General features: G+C 40.8%; 1 protein-coding gene across 2 annotated transcripts in view; it reads right to left on the bottom strand.

Moving 5' to 3' along the window:
• Positions 1 to 1,571: 1,571 nt before the first annotated feature.
• The window catches only part of LOC143870245 (reticulon-like protein B16), a 38,642-nt gene continuing 27,010 nt past the window's right edge, over positions 1,572 to 13,203 (bottom strand). For both annotated transcript variants that reach the window (XM_077376591.1, XM_077376590.1), the window contains exons 3-6: positions 9,420 to 9,600; positions 9,160 to 9,301; positions 8,987 to 9,056; positions 1,572 to 2,203 (exon numbers count right to left, since the gene is read on the bottom strand). In XM_077376591.1, coding sequence (XP_077232706.1) covers positions 2,037 to 2,203; positions 8,987 to 9,056; positions 9,160 to 9,301; positions 9,420 to 9,600 — 560 coding nt within the window. In that variant the 3' untranslated portion in view covers positions 1,572 to 2,036. The remainder of the gene's footprint in view (positions 2,204 to 8,986; positions 9,057 to 9,159; positions 9,302 to 9,419; positions 9,601 to 13,203) is intronic.

Raw genomic sequence — 13,203 nt, forward strand, 5'->3', positions numbered from 1 at the left:
CAACAATCTCTACCTTGGCTTGTTTCCGAGCCACCTGAAGAGTTTCTGTTGATATTGCCACCGTTCCGCTATCGCCGAAAACCACCACTGGCCTTCTAAAGTACCACTTACATACGCTCGAATCACCATGGTTCTGACTCCTCCCGATTCGATCAGCATGGCCAATGCACATGAGTAGCTACCAACCTGTTGACTCACCGACTCACCTAGTCAACCTTAGAGAGGGATATCGAACCATCCTCTCCAACACATGTATTGTCATACTCTCACCATCGTCTGCAACCTGAAAAACATGTATGCACCAACTTCGAAAGAGACCCTGCGTGTGCGCACACTTCTCACCTTTCATCAGAACCGTACAGCCGAGTGTGATTTTCATGGCTTCTGCACAACTGATTTTCCTATGCATTGCAGCCAACATAAGGGGAGTCTAACCCAACAGCAAAAAGATACAAATTACCAGCCCCCCCCAACATAGAGTGAAGAGGGAGAGAGAAAAAAATATAATTCCTAAGATCTTTTAGCCAAAATTTATAGAATTTTATTTGAATGTTAGAAGGGGGACATGATTGCCACATGACCAGACATCCAATAATTACTTTGAAAACATGTCTCAAAGTCTCATGGGAATTCTATACAAAATTGGCAACCAAACAAAGAAGGGAAGTGATATATCTGCCCCTATTGATTGCTAGGGACACCCAGCAGCAGTGTAAGTGGCAATCAGCCCCACTGAATCCTTCTGATGTGAAGGATTCAGTGCTATTATAGGACCTACTTGCCCACGTCTCTTCTCACTATAGCTTCCTTGATCTTTGGATCAAGGCTATTACAGGACAACCATGGAAACTGACTTTCGCGGATTCATCAAGGCACGCCACAAGTGTCAGCGTTCTCCAACCTGCTTCACCAGTCCCCTATTAGTAAGGGCGGAGCTACACATGTTCAAGCGTGGGGGAGGAGCCCAAACCTCCTTAAGAACCAAGAGCTCGGCCTACCCAGAAAAGCGATTCAAAAGAAACCCACATCCAGATTTGCTCAGAAGTTTGAATTCGAGCAGGGCAGGCATTGCTTGGTTCCCAAATGGGTCTGCTTCCAGCGATTGTGCACCCCCATAAGCTATAGGGGCGAGCCTTACGTGATAGGGGTGAATTCTTGCATCTTTTCATAAAACCACTTAACAATTCAACATTCGTACTCCCCTACCCATGGCATGATCTTGCCCTTTGAATAGTCACCCATTTCCTCCCCAAACATAGACCAGTGGAAGCCTCAACAAGAAACCAATGAACTACTCCAAAGAGAGATCTATCTGGCAAGAAGATGGTTTTGTAATCCTTTGGCTAAAAGAAGTATTTATTACCTTTAATGAAGTATATTCAAAACAGCTCTTTTGATTAGCAGTTGATAGCCTGTTGGGAATTGTAACAACCAATGAGAACCGACGAGAAACGTGTAAAATAAAGGAGTCCCGATATAAAAAATGGGAGTGCTACCATCATTTCATTTTAAAAATGTCATCGTTTATCTATGAAAACAAGTTCTGATCAATTTTTTAACTGTGCTTACAGTGGCCACAAGAATCATCAATTCCACTAATAATAAAAGATACTGAGATCAAGTATCAACCCTTTCAACAAAAGCCACCATGTTTTACATGGTGATCAAAGTTTTAACATAATGCCACTAAGAAATCCATAGTAGCTCCAGCCAGATGACTCAGAATCATGGTAAATTTTCAGCATAGTCTAATAAAAGAATAGCGTACTTTACACGTACTAAAGATAACGATACCAGGTCGGAGTTTAGACCACTCACAGTAGTTCTACCTACAGAAAAGATCATGAAAGAGGCGATCCGAATGGTACCCGAATCTATTTACCATCCCGAGTTTCCAGACACATTGCACTTCTGCTCTGGTCGAGGTTGCAACTCGGACCTCAGACTGATCAAAGAAGAGCGGGGAACATCTCGCTGAATCAGTAAGGACTTACTCTATCAAACAATGTAAGGAGTTACATGTGCTCTGGAGGTGATCATATATCTTTGTCCTTTGAAAAGCCTCTTGGGAGTCTGCTGATAACATTTGCATCCACTATGCTATAGTGCTTGGAAATTTCCTTGTGAACTAATCCTGCATATCTATCAACACGTTCTTCATATTTATTGTACAAAGCAGGAATTGTAATGGATAAGATGGTTCCTGTCACCCAAAGTTGTATTTGGAATCAGCACTCAAAACAGAGTAGGAAATGCATGTATAAAACATGTGTCCATGCAAGTAGGTGTTCCACAATGGCTTGAAATGATTGTTTGTGGAAGTGCAACACACACCCCTTACTGCATCAGCTTTTGTTTGAGAACACAGCCACTTCATGCTTGCACTAGGGGTGCAACTCGGGCTGGGTTGGGTTGGGTTGAGGCCAATCCTAGCCCAACCTGAGAAAGAATTCCCTAAACCCAAACCCAACCCAACCCGAGCCTCGGGTCAAGGAGGGTCAACTCTAACCCAACCCACCTCCAAACCTCTCAACCCTAATCCAACCCATGTAACCTGTTTCAGGTCAGGTCGAAGGAGGTTAGGTTCAGGTTGGCCCAGGGCAAAAACAAAAACAAAAAAATACAAAAAACATAACCCTATGATTTTTAAAATGATGATAAAATTAGAGGAAGCCTTCAAGTTCCGGTTGGGTTGGCTTGCCCAAGACCTCAACCTCAACCTAACCCAGAATTAAATCTGGTTGGCTTTATCGAACCCAAGGGAAATGCCAATCGAACCCAAGCCAAAATCGTGTTGAAACGGTGGGTTTGGGTTGAGCCCGACCCAAGTTGCATCCCTAGCTTGCACATGCATGTTGGTGTTTCACAATGGTTCTTCTTTCATACATGGCACCTCTGAGAAGCCATCGCCTCTTCAATATAGGCTTCATGTAAGCCCAAGGGTTCCCATGGGTTAATCATTCACCTTATCTTTTTGTTTTGATGCTAGCAAACTAAATTGATTAGCATTTATGGACTGATGTGTTGCTTTGAGGTGTTGTGTTGTATACAGGAATTTCATGTCATAATCGCCATTACACAACTCTTCACAACACATGGCTTGTGGATCAAGAGACAAAGGAACAAAGAGCTTGCACCTACATTGGAGTCATCACCATTTAGAGATAATCAAATCAAGGAGCTCAACATGAAGATCCCACAAGTTCCCCAGCAAGTGTCAAAAAGGAGCTTGGAGTTGAACATGCCATGGTGACACCTCATGCACCTCACAACATGTATGAAGATTGGAGGATGTCACAAGAGCAAGACAAGTTGAAGATGTTCACCTCAAGCTAAAGAAGTTCAAGGAAGTGCAAAGGAGCGAATACATTCCAAGAAGACTCAACGATATCATTTTTAGAATGTATTTAGAGTCCTTTTGATATTTTTCCTCTTGATATTTTGTAAAATGAACTTTCAATAGGTTTTCAAATGGTTTTCATACTTAACTTTTAACATCTTTGAAAACCATACACACATTTAAAAGAGGAAAGTGTTTCTAGTCGGCCGACTAGAGATCATTCTCTAGTCCACCAACCAAAAACACATGGGTCCCACATTTTTGCGGTGATCTAAAGCATTCATTTGATAGGCCTCATCATAGATAGGATGTCCACAAATATTCAGCTTCATAGGATCTTCTTAACCCTTCGATTTGTAGAGTTAAAAAATGGACAGATTTGTGGCGGTTTATAGCCGTCCATTTTAAGCTCCACAAATCATAGGGTTGGGATGATCCTATGGAGCTAATTTCTTGTGGACACCGTCTCTATGTCAGGGCCCATCAAATGAATGCTTTGCATCACCCAAATAAGGTGGGACTCATGTGTTTTTGGTCGGCGGACTAGAGAATGATCTCTAGTGGGCCGACTAGAAACACTTTCCTCCATTTAAAAATGTGTTTGAAAACTTAGGACTAAAGCCTAAAGACCATGGCCCAAAAGCCCCTAAGCTTTAAAGTAAAAATGGAATTTTTACCAGGGCCGGTCGACTGAGGGTATCCCGGACGACCGACGTAAGGTAGCTAGAAATCCAGCACTTGCTGAATTTTATGTCGCCGGTCGACCGGGTCAAGCCGGGCGACCGCAGAAGTGTCCCTGGAACGCCAGGAACAATTCGTCATGGGTTTGGGCGGACGACCGCAGTGGGTCGGTCGACCGGGTTTTATGAGCCGAATTTTTAAGCAAATAGGTAGACCTCGCTGGGCGACCGCCATAACCAGTCGACCGCAACGGTAAGAATTTTGAAAATATAAAAGGGCGCCCAATAGGGCGAGCGACCGCGATGGCTTGGTTGACCACCGCGGTCGGGCAAACTAGCCGTTGGGGCGTTTTCTGTTTGATTTTTTCAAGCCAGTTTTTTTTATGGTTTTACCCCCAAACGGTTATATTTTCAACTACCTTATATATACATCTTTAAAACCTATCTAAACAAGCTTTTGAACATTTTTACAAAGATCAAATCCCATTTTCCTTGAGCAAAAACTTTCTTATCAAAAGCTAAACCTCTTTGATCTTGCATTTGCACATTCTATCAACAGGTACTCTATAGGCTTTACATTTTAGAGTGTTTGTGAGCTTTCAAATTTGTAATCCGCCTATCTAAGAAGCATTGAGAGTTTTTCATATATTTTCTTCATTGTATTTGAGGGTCTTCTCTTCGGCCCGGTAACAAAGGTGAAGACGTTGTGGGGTCTACTCTTCGGCCCGTTAAGAAAGGAGAAGACATTGTAAGAGGGAGTGTGCCCTCATCAAGGCTTCGTGCGAAAAAGGGTTTGTTCCCTTTGGAGTTGGAGGAGTCGGGTGTATGGCTTCGAGATTCACCCTTTGAAGAATCTCACTGTTTTAGTGGAGCGCCCGAAGGAAGTAAACTTGGAAGAGTGGAGTAGGTCTTGTGATAGACCGAACCACTAAATCTTGTGCCTTGTGAATGCTTGTTCTCCTCTTTCTCCTTGCACATTTTGGTGATTGGTAATCTCTACCCTTTCTTGTATTTATATTTTATTAAAACAAGGGTTAGGGCAAATAGGCTTAAAGTAATATCTAAACCCTAAATTTCATTATCTTGAATATTTGAACAATGGATAGATTAATAAGTGCTTAATTAGTAAATTAATTTTAATAATCCATCTAATTAAGCCCAAAATTTTTAATTAACCAATTCACCCCCCTCTTGGGTTGTCACACTTGTATTTCACTTCAGTATAGAAGTAGGCCAAACCAAGGAAGCAGGATTCTTCCCTGGGAGTGGGGAGCCTCGATTCCCGGGTTCTCGAATCCGAAACAGGAATCTTCTCAAATCCCCAAAAACTGGGAATCCTGGTTCGGATTTGCCGGAAACCCGATTCTCACTTTTGGGAATCACGGTTTATGATTCCCCGAAAACCCGATTCCTACTTTTTTTTAAAAAATTGACATATTTATTGATACCAAGAAAGTTACAGTAGGGACCAGAAGTCCCATATGACATTACAAAGTATCAATTAAAAACTGGCCAGGGCATACCCTGACCAATAGCAAAAACAGTAGTAAACTAGACCATTACTTCCTACTCCCAAGACCATGCCCAAACATTTGTCCTGCGCTACCATGAGTCCACCATATATTCAACAAGCACAACTATCCATCTTCCAAAAACCCCAGCACCTTTCTAAAATCAGAGTCTTCGTGATCCATTACTTAATTGATTAGAAACGTCTCCAGGAAGCAATGTCTCAACGAGCGGGGATCCATGGTCTCTCAAGGTATGGAGAATCTACTTTCTGTTATAGCACCTGAATCCTGCTCAGTTGTTGCCCTCCTTTTTCGAGTCCATCTTCAACCAAGTTAGGAGGTAAACCTTCACCACACTAGAACCGCTTCTAACCATTACCATTCCATGGTTCGGAGAACCTCAAAAGAAGTATAGTTCCTATACTAACCCCTGAGCAATAGGCAACGCTGTCCAACCCTAAGTTACAGACTAACTATACATTAAAGTATCAAATATTAATTTACTCCATCCCTCTGTGTCTATTTCCATAATTCCAAAAGCCAAATTGTCGAAGAGAAAATTGAACCAACCACACATCAAAATAAATTATCGCTGGTCTGAATTGTTAACCACATTTCCTCAAATCCTTCATTAGGATCCCAATTTGTAATTCCAAGTCCAATTCTTTAGGGCAGTATTCTGAAGCGAATTGCGGTAACAGAACCTCTTCCACCGGATTCAAGTAGATTGCTATCAATTCCGTTAACTTCTTGATGCAAATAATCTGTTTGGCCTCCCATTCAAAACGTCGCAGATTGATTTCATACTCCAGACGCCCTCTGAAGAAGGGAAGCTTATAAACCGAAATACAAATGTCCTTGACATTGTAAGTGCCTGTTAAAGGATAGAGTTCTTCTACATGGGTCATGTAGTCCTCCTGGAATTGCTTCCATTGAAATTTGATAATTCTTTTAACCAATTCAGCTAAAGTGGGATCGTCCAGCGAGGCCTTTGCTTCATTATACCTCAAGCTTCTAGCCCAACGAGGTGTTGAAACCATTGCGAACAGTTGGCGAGCTCCCTTTGCTTTCTCTTAAATGTGCGATTGTCCGAGGAAGAAGGAGAGGCCATTTTCCTAAATGCAGGCAAATTTTATTCGCCTTTTAATGAGGAATACCAACAGATTATAATCTTGTCTTCATTGCCCTTATTTTATTAGGATTAGTGTAACCGCCCAAACATGTCCTTGGGTCCCACAACCTGGATACTTCGAGTGACTCAAAAATTAAATTTACTTTCTTTTTCCAAAAAAACTAATCATGATAGCCTAAAAGCTACAGGAGCCGTCACTGCCCTTTTCTTGCACTAAAATGACATCTGTCATCACAAACACAATCCCCCAAATATGACTTTTCTTTGCTTAAGGATTTTATGGATCTAACCGCTAGCCATGACTAAGGCAGGGGCCAATCCTTCCCAAATGAGCAAAGAATTTGAGGGCCTTAGATAATCTGTTCTTCCTCGATCCATGCACTAAGGCAAAAGTACGTTCCAGAACCTTCATCACTGTGGGATGGAGATAATGTACCCACTTGGCCCACAACTTTGAGACTCCTTGCTTACCAACAGGGGCTCGGAAGTTAAACAATTTCCTGCCTCTTGGGTTTTGTCCGGCTATCTTAGGGTAAGCTTTCCAGCCACCAACCTTTCGACTAGACTTGGGAAATGCATGACAGGTCAGCGGGGATCTTGGGACAAGACTTCCTTTCTCGACAACCCTGCACTCGGGATTAGAGAATTTGAAATTTGAATTCGCTTGACTAGCCGGTTCGCCGAAGCAGGAAACTCCGATTCCCTGAACTAACTCCTTCGGCGCCCCGGGGTTCGAGGTAGATAGTTCAATCCTGATAGTATAGGTCTGATCGAGAACTTTGATTCGAAAACAGGATCTAGGAAGGTGCCAACGAGGGGCAAGAATTTTAGCCAAGACAAAGCTCATGCAATCCTGGTTGTTGCCTTCTATCCTGGTCTCCACAACCTTACCAAAAAGACCCCCAATAGCCTCCACCATTGAAATAGCCCAAGCATGTAAAGGAATACCATACAAATGAACCCAATGAGGTTCCTCACCTGGGATATAGTCCTTATTCCAAGGTGAAAGGGAGATTAGAAGATTACCCAAAGCCTCAGGACCCTTAGTAAGTAACCTTAATGCATGTGATTCTGATTCAAACATAAAGAGGATTTCATTCTTTGCAAATACAGAAGGGCAATGAAGAGATGGAATATCCCAATACTTTTGTGCCCATTTCCAAATCTCCGGCAATGTCTCATGATTTTTCAATTTCCCTATTAGGCAAGCTCTTAGTAACCTCATTCGAGTATCCACCTCCTTGCCCGAGACTGATAGGAGAGGATTTCCTGAGCTTCTATGGCGATAGATTTTACCCGAATCGGGCAAAGAATCACCTTCATCACTATAAGGATCTATCTTTGGGGGGGGGGGGGGGGGGGGGGCTAGCATGGGGAACCCACTTTGAGGGGGATCTGACCCGATGACACCATCAACATTCATTCCGCCATCTGAAATTTAGATATTGACAAGGAGAGCAGAGCAAAACCCTAGAACCTCGGTTAGGCTTAGAACTCCCTATAGGCCAACTCCCACCATCCGGAGGCGAACTAGCGAAAGAGGTCAATTTCACTTTAGCTTTTGAGCATCTTCGACATCTAACTCGCCAACCGAAATTGTGATAGAGACAATAGGGGCATTGCCAATCTTCCGCCATCGCCTAGCTTTCTACATTGGAGTGCAGATATCATCAAACTAACATCTCGATTCCTACTTTTGGGAAATATGATTTAATGTTATGTAAAACGCGATTCCCCGGAGATTCCCTGGCGATGCCCAACTCTCCAGCGATTCCCCGACGATTCCCCGGCGACTCCCCGACGACTCTCCGGCGACTTCACGATTTCCGCTTCCGACCATCCCTGGCGATGCCTTCGATTCCCGCTTTCGATTCCCGCTCTGGCAACCTTGGGCTAAACGAAGTTTTTTGGGTAACAATTGAGAGATTGGTTATTGCAGCTGATAGTAACAAGAACTTCAAAGAATACATGTTTAGTGGAGATTACTGATAAAAAGATTGGCTAAAGAGGCTGTCCTTGGACCAGCTTTGGCCATTGCAAGCCCTGCACTGCAGTAATTTCTGCTTTTGTTTGCTTAAATAAAGTTTCCATTATACAACTCAACTCAACTAAGCCTTTGTCCCAAACTAGTTGGGGTCGGCTAATGAATCCTATAGAAGATTTTCATGAATAAGGTGAAAGGATCACCCGGCTCAAATTGACTAAGTCTAATCCTGACACTAGTTGGGTTCATCTACATGGATCATTTTCTTCCATTCTATTATTAAAAAATAAAAGAAAAGGGAAAATGATTGATCGAAATAACATGAATGAGTAGACATACCAATATATGCAATTGTGAAGAATGAAAAAAAGCTTCCAATAACAGATAAGAGCCATAGGCAGACCACCACCTGGCAGATCGATAAGGGTTAGATAAGAGCTTTCATTATTTTGATCAATTTGGTTGCTGAACATTGGGAGATATGAAAATGTAAATGCTTGAAGGTAGCTGACCTTAAAAAATAGCCTGAAGTCCTTCCCAAGAGTGATATCATGAGCCATGACTAACATATGGTTGATTTTAACACGAAATGATGCGGCTGCATTGTTAACCATTTCCTCTGACAGGACCAATTCCGGCAAAGGCTGCAATTGTCTGTCCAGAAATAATCATAGTCCAAAACACTCAAAACATGATTTGCATTTCAGATCTATGAAATGCAAATCATAGATCTGAAAGAAACAGGAAGCATAGAAACTATAACAGGCCTTACTTGTTTAGAAGAACAGCACTGTTGGCTCGAACAAACTGGATTGCAATTAAAATCAGCATTGAGTCTGAAGAAACTGATAAGAATGATAGTCCCGACCTCTCAAATACGAGCCATGCAACGGTAGTAACGACAATAATACTGAAAGAAATGTGCCCTTGTTTCCACAAGATGACATCAGCAGCTGAAGAAAACAGAAAAGCGAAGTCAAGCCAAACATGTAAGATAATCACCACAGACCTGCAAAAGAGTAGGCGAGAAGACGTGCCGCGTGTTCAGATTTTCAATTTTACTCATTGAATGTTACCAGGTGCAAGAAACAGGGTAACATATATATATGCCGGTGTCACACCATGTTAACAAATTTATACAGATATCATTATCATGAAAGAAACATTATAACATGAATTTAGTTCACAAAACCATAGATGCTTAAAAAAGGCGCACAGATAACTGTAGACGAATTAAAACTATAAAATAGCACATAGAGAATGCAAAGATACACGGAAAAAGTCACGGTTTTTTTTCCTAATGGCATTGTCAATATGTATACAACATGCATATCTGATATGGGTGCCAGACCTAAAAGTTTTTCAGATAATGGAGGGTCCTTGCTTTTTCTTTTTCTCTTTTGTTGAATGGCATGTTATGTGGGTTACAGGCATCATGGAAGACAGGAAATGCACAGTTAAGCATAAATTTCAAAAGGAAAGCAGGGGTTTCAAACCATCCTCGATCTCTCAACCTTCCTCTTCAGCCATAGATGCTTAACAGAGAAAATCATAAATCTCGACAAGTGAACTAGGTTTTGGTATTCCTTTTCGAGCTTCGATTTCCTCTGTTAAGAAAGACTCAGGAAAAGATGGAATAGAAAGAAGTGTTTCCAAAATGAACAAGATGCAAGTCTAGAAATCTTTTTATTATCTGTTATCAGTTCTCAAGGCTCAATCAATAACCACATAATACCCAAAAGGCCAAATAACAACAAATATCAGATCTAAATACAATCACTTCATTTACAGGTACCATTTGCTAATATCATCCTATCTATTAATGGCAAGCCAAACAGAAACACATATACACACAAGAAAAGCCTCTATTAGATCTATAGAATTTCTATATTAACTGACCAAACTCTTTAATGGCTACATTGACTCACCCACGGTTTTAAATTTCGGTTTCAGATTTGGTTTCGGTCGGCACGGAAACGGAAACATTCAATTTCGGTTGGAAATTTCAGTGGAAATCTTGTAAAATCATGGAAACATATTCAAATAATGAAATTTTAAGATGAAACTTCGAGAAATGCTAGAATAAGCACAAGAAGCAAGAAAGCCATCAATAATGGCTTAACACATCGAACACCTATCGACATGCATTGTCACGAAAACAATAAATTCAATAAAGAAGTACAATGTAATGGTGTATAAGAAAGTACAACGACTAGTCATTCCCCCATGGAACCCAACTCTTTGTCAATATCACATAGAGTTACAAGGTGGTATTGGACCCATGCTGATCAGACATCCCATGCATAAGATACGGTTACGTTGTGTACTCAAGGATCCTGCCTACCAAATATCATTCTCTACATCAAAGATATGAAAACCAATGCTAAGTAAAATGGCTTACAAAAAAAAAATTCCCCTTTCTATGCTTAGCCAAAGACTCATCATTTCTATGATGCTTAAATTTTAAAATATGAAGCTCCCGCGACTCTTCACATTGAAATGAAAAGTGAGCCCACCTTCGATTCAACTAGAATGGGCCAGCAAAGCATGTTCACAAAGATAAAAATCTTAAATGATTTTTTACCTTTGCAATTGATATTGGCACCACTATTTGCATCATTTACATCTGAATGGCTATTTATCTATCCAAACTTTTTAGGGTTTTTCAGGAGGAATCAATAGAAAAGGCAGAAAAATCAGGACAAATTTTATCATTTCAAAACTTTTCTAGAAAAATTGTGCGATCCAAACATGGCCTTAGTAAAAAGTAAAAACTATAGAAAAAAATCTACAAATTAATTTCTATAGATAAGGTTTTTTTGTAGAAAAAATTGAATGGCAATAGGAAAGAAACGCATTTAGTATATTAGAATCGATTACCGTACTCGTTCTCAAAAACCTACTCATTCCTCTTCCTTTTCTGTCCCCTCTTTCCCTTCTCCTCCTTCTCCTCACGGCAGCTGCTCCCCTCACCAATGCGGCCTCACGACAGTGGCAGCAATAGTCAACTACATAGATGACAACAACGGAAACAGTGGGGCGACACAACCAATATTGGTTGCAGCATACAGCAGCAGCGAAGCATCAATGGCGATAGCGACGACGACGAGGAGTTTCAGTCCGAAATTCTCACCTATGTTATTTTATTTTTTTCGATTTACATCAAATTAGGACATGATTTTTTTATTTTGAGAAAAACAACTTTATACGCTGTAAATTGGAAGATCTTCTCATTTTTGTCGTTTCGACCATTTTAGTTGAATTTTGATCGAAATATCAAAATTACGACCGAAATAATGATGAGATTTCGTTTCGGTGAGGGTGGAAACGAAAACATTTCGATCGTTTTGTATCAGTTTCGGTGGAAATTTAAAACCATTGACTCACCACACTTTAACTTCCCACCAAATAGAGCAATCATAAACTCGTTCTTGCAACCTAATTCCTGAGTACTTTAACTTTCTTGCTCTTGAATGTTTTGGTAGGCATTGAGGAACTTTGATACTCGATGAGATCTAGATTGGTCCTCTGCTTAAAGCCATAATTTTAAATTTTTATCAAAACCGACATGAAACAGCCGATATGTTTTTTGTTTGGCATGTACCAAGTTATCAAACATGTGCGACAATACATGTCACTAGGTGTTTGATGTTGTTAAAGCGTCATAGGTGGGTTTTTTTCCATATATGATGATTTTTGAGAGTGTGTTTGTGTTTATTCTAGCACTTTATGAAGTTTCATCTTAAATGTCCATCATTTGCATATGTTTCTAAAGAGTATATTTACAGAATTTCCACTGAATTTCCATTGGAAACACCATTTCTATCACGAAGACTAAAATGCATACCGAAACGGAAAATTGAAACTTGCTTAAAACATACCCCATGAACCTACTTGACTGCATACAGGGCCAAATCTATTCATTTCCTCTTCACTCTAGGCCTGAACTGAAACTAAAATCTGTTCATTTCATCTTAAATGTCCATTATTTGCAAATGGTTTTTGATGTTAGAGAGTGAAGAGGAAACTGAAATCCGTTTCCATTTCTATCACGACCAAAACAGAAACTGAAACTTGAAACTCGCTTAAAGCATACCCCATGAACCTACTTGACTACATACATGACCGAGTCTATTCATTTCGGGGACGTTTGACAACCATGAATTTTTTTTCCCATGATAAAGTAGTGTCTCCAAGTGGTGTGAGAGAGTGGTAGGGCGGGTGAAGTGGCTAAAAGGAAACAAAAATCAAGAAAATAGTGTCTACAAGTGATGAAAAGTGGCTAGAAATTAGGAAACAAAAAACTCTAGTCAAAATAGGATCGACTTGTTCCAGATTTTTAGCCACTTCTCACCCTCATCTAAATCGTGCCCTCTCAAATCTCTCTCCTCCTCCTCCCACCCACGCTACCCCTCTCTCAGCACTTGGAGACACTAATATACTCAACTCAACTAAGCCTTTGTCCCAAACTAGTTGGGGTCGGCAAATGAATCCTTTAGAAAATTTTCATGAAGAAGGTGAAAAAATCTACCCCGGCTCAAATTGACTAAGTCTAA

The sequence above is a fragment of the Tasmannia lanceolata genome, unplaced genomic scaffold, assembly GCF_043159265.1.
Source record: "Tasmannia lanceolata isolate RefF3 unplaced genomic scaffold, GAP_Taslan_0.1 ptg000002l, whole genome shotgun sequence".
In the NCBI taxonomy this organism is placed as follows: Eukaryota; Viridiplantae; Streptophyta; class Magnoliopsida; order Canellales; family Winteraceae; genus Tasmannia; species Tasmannia lanceolata.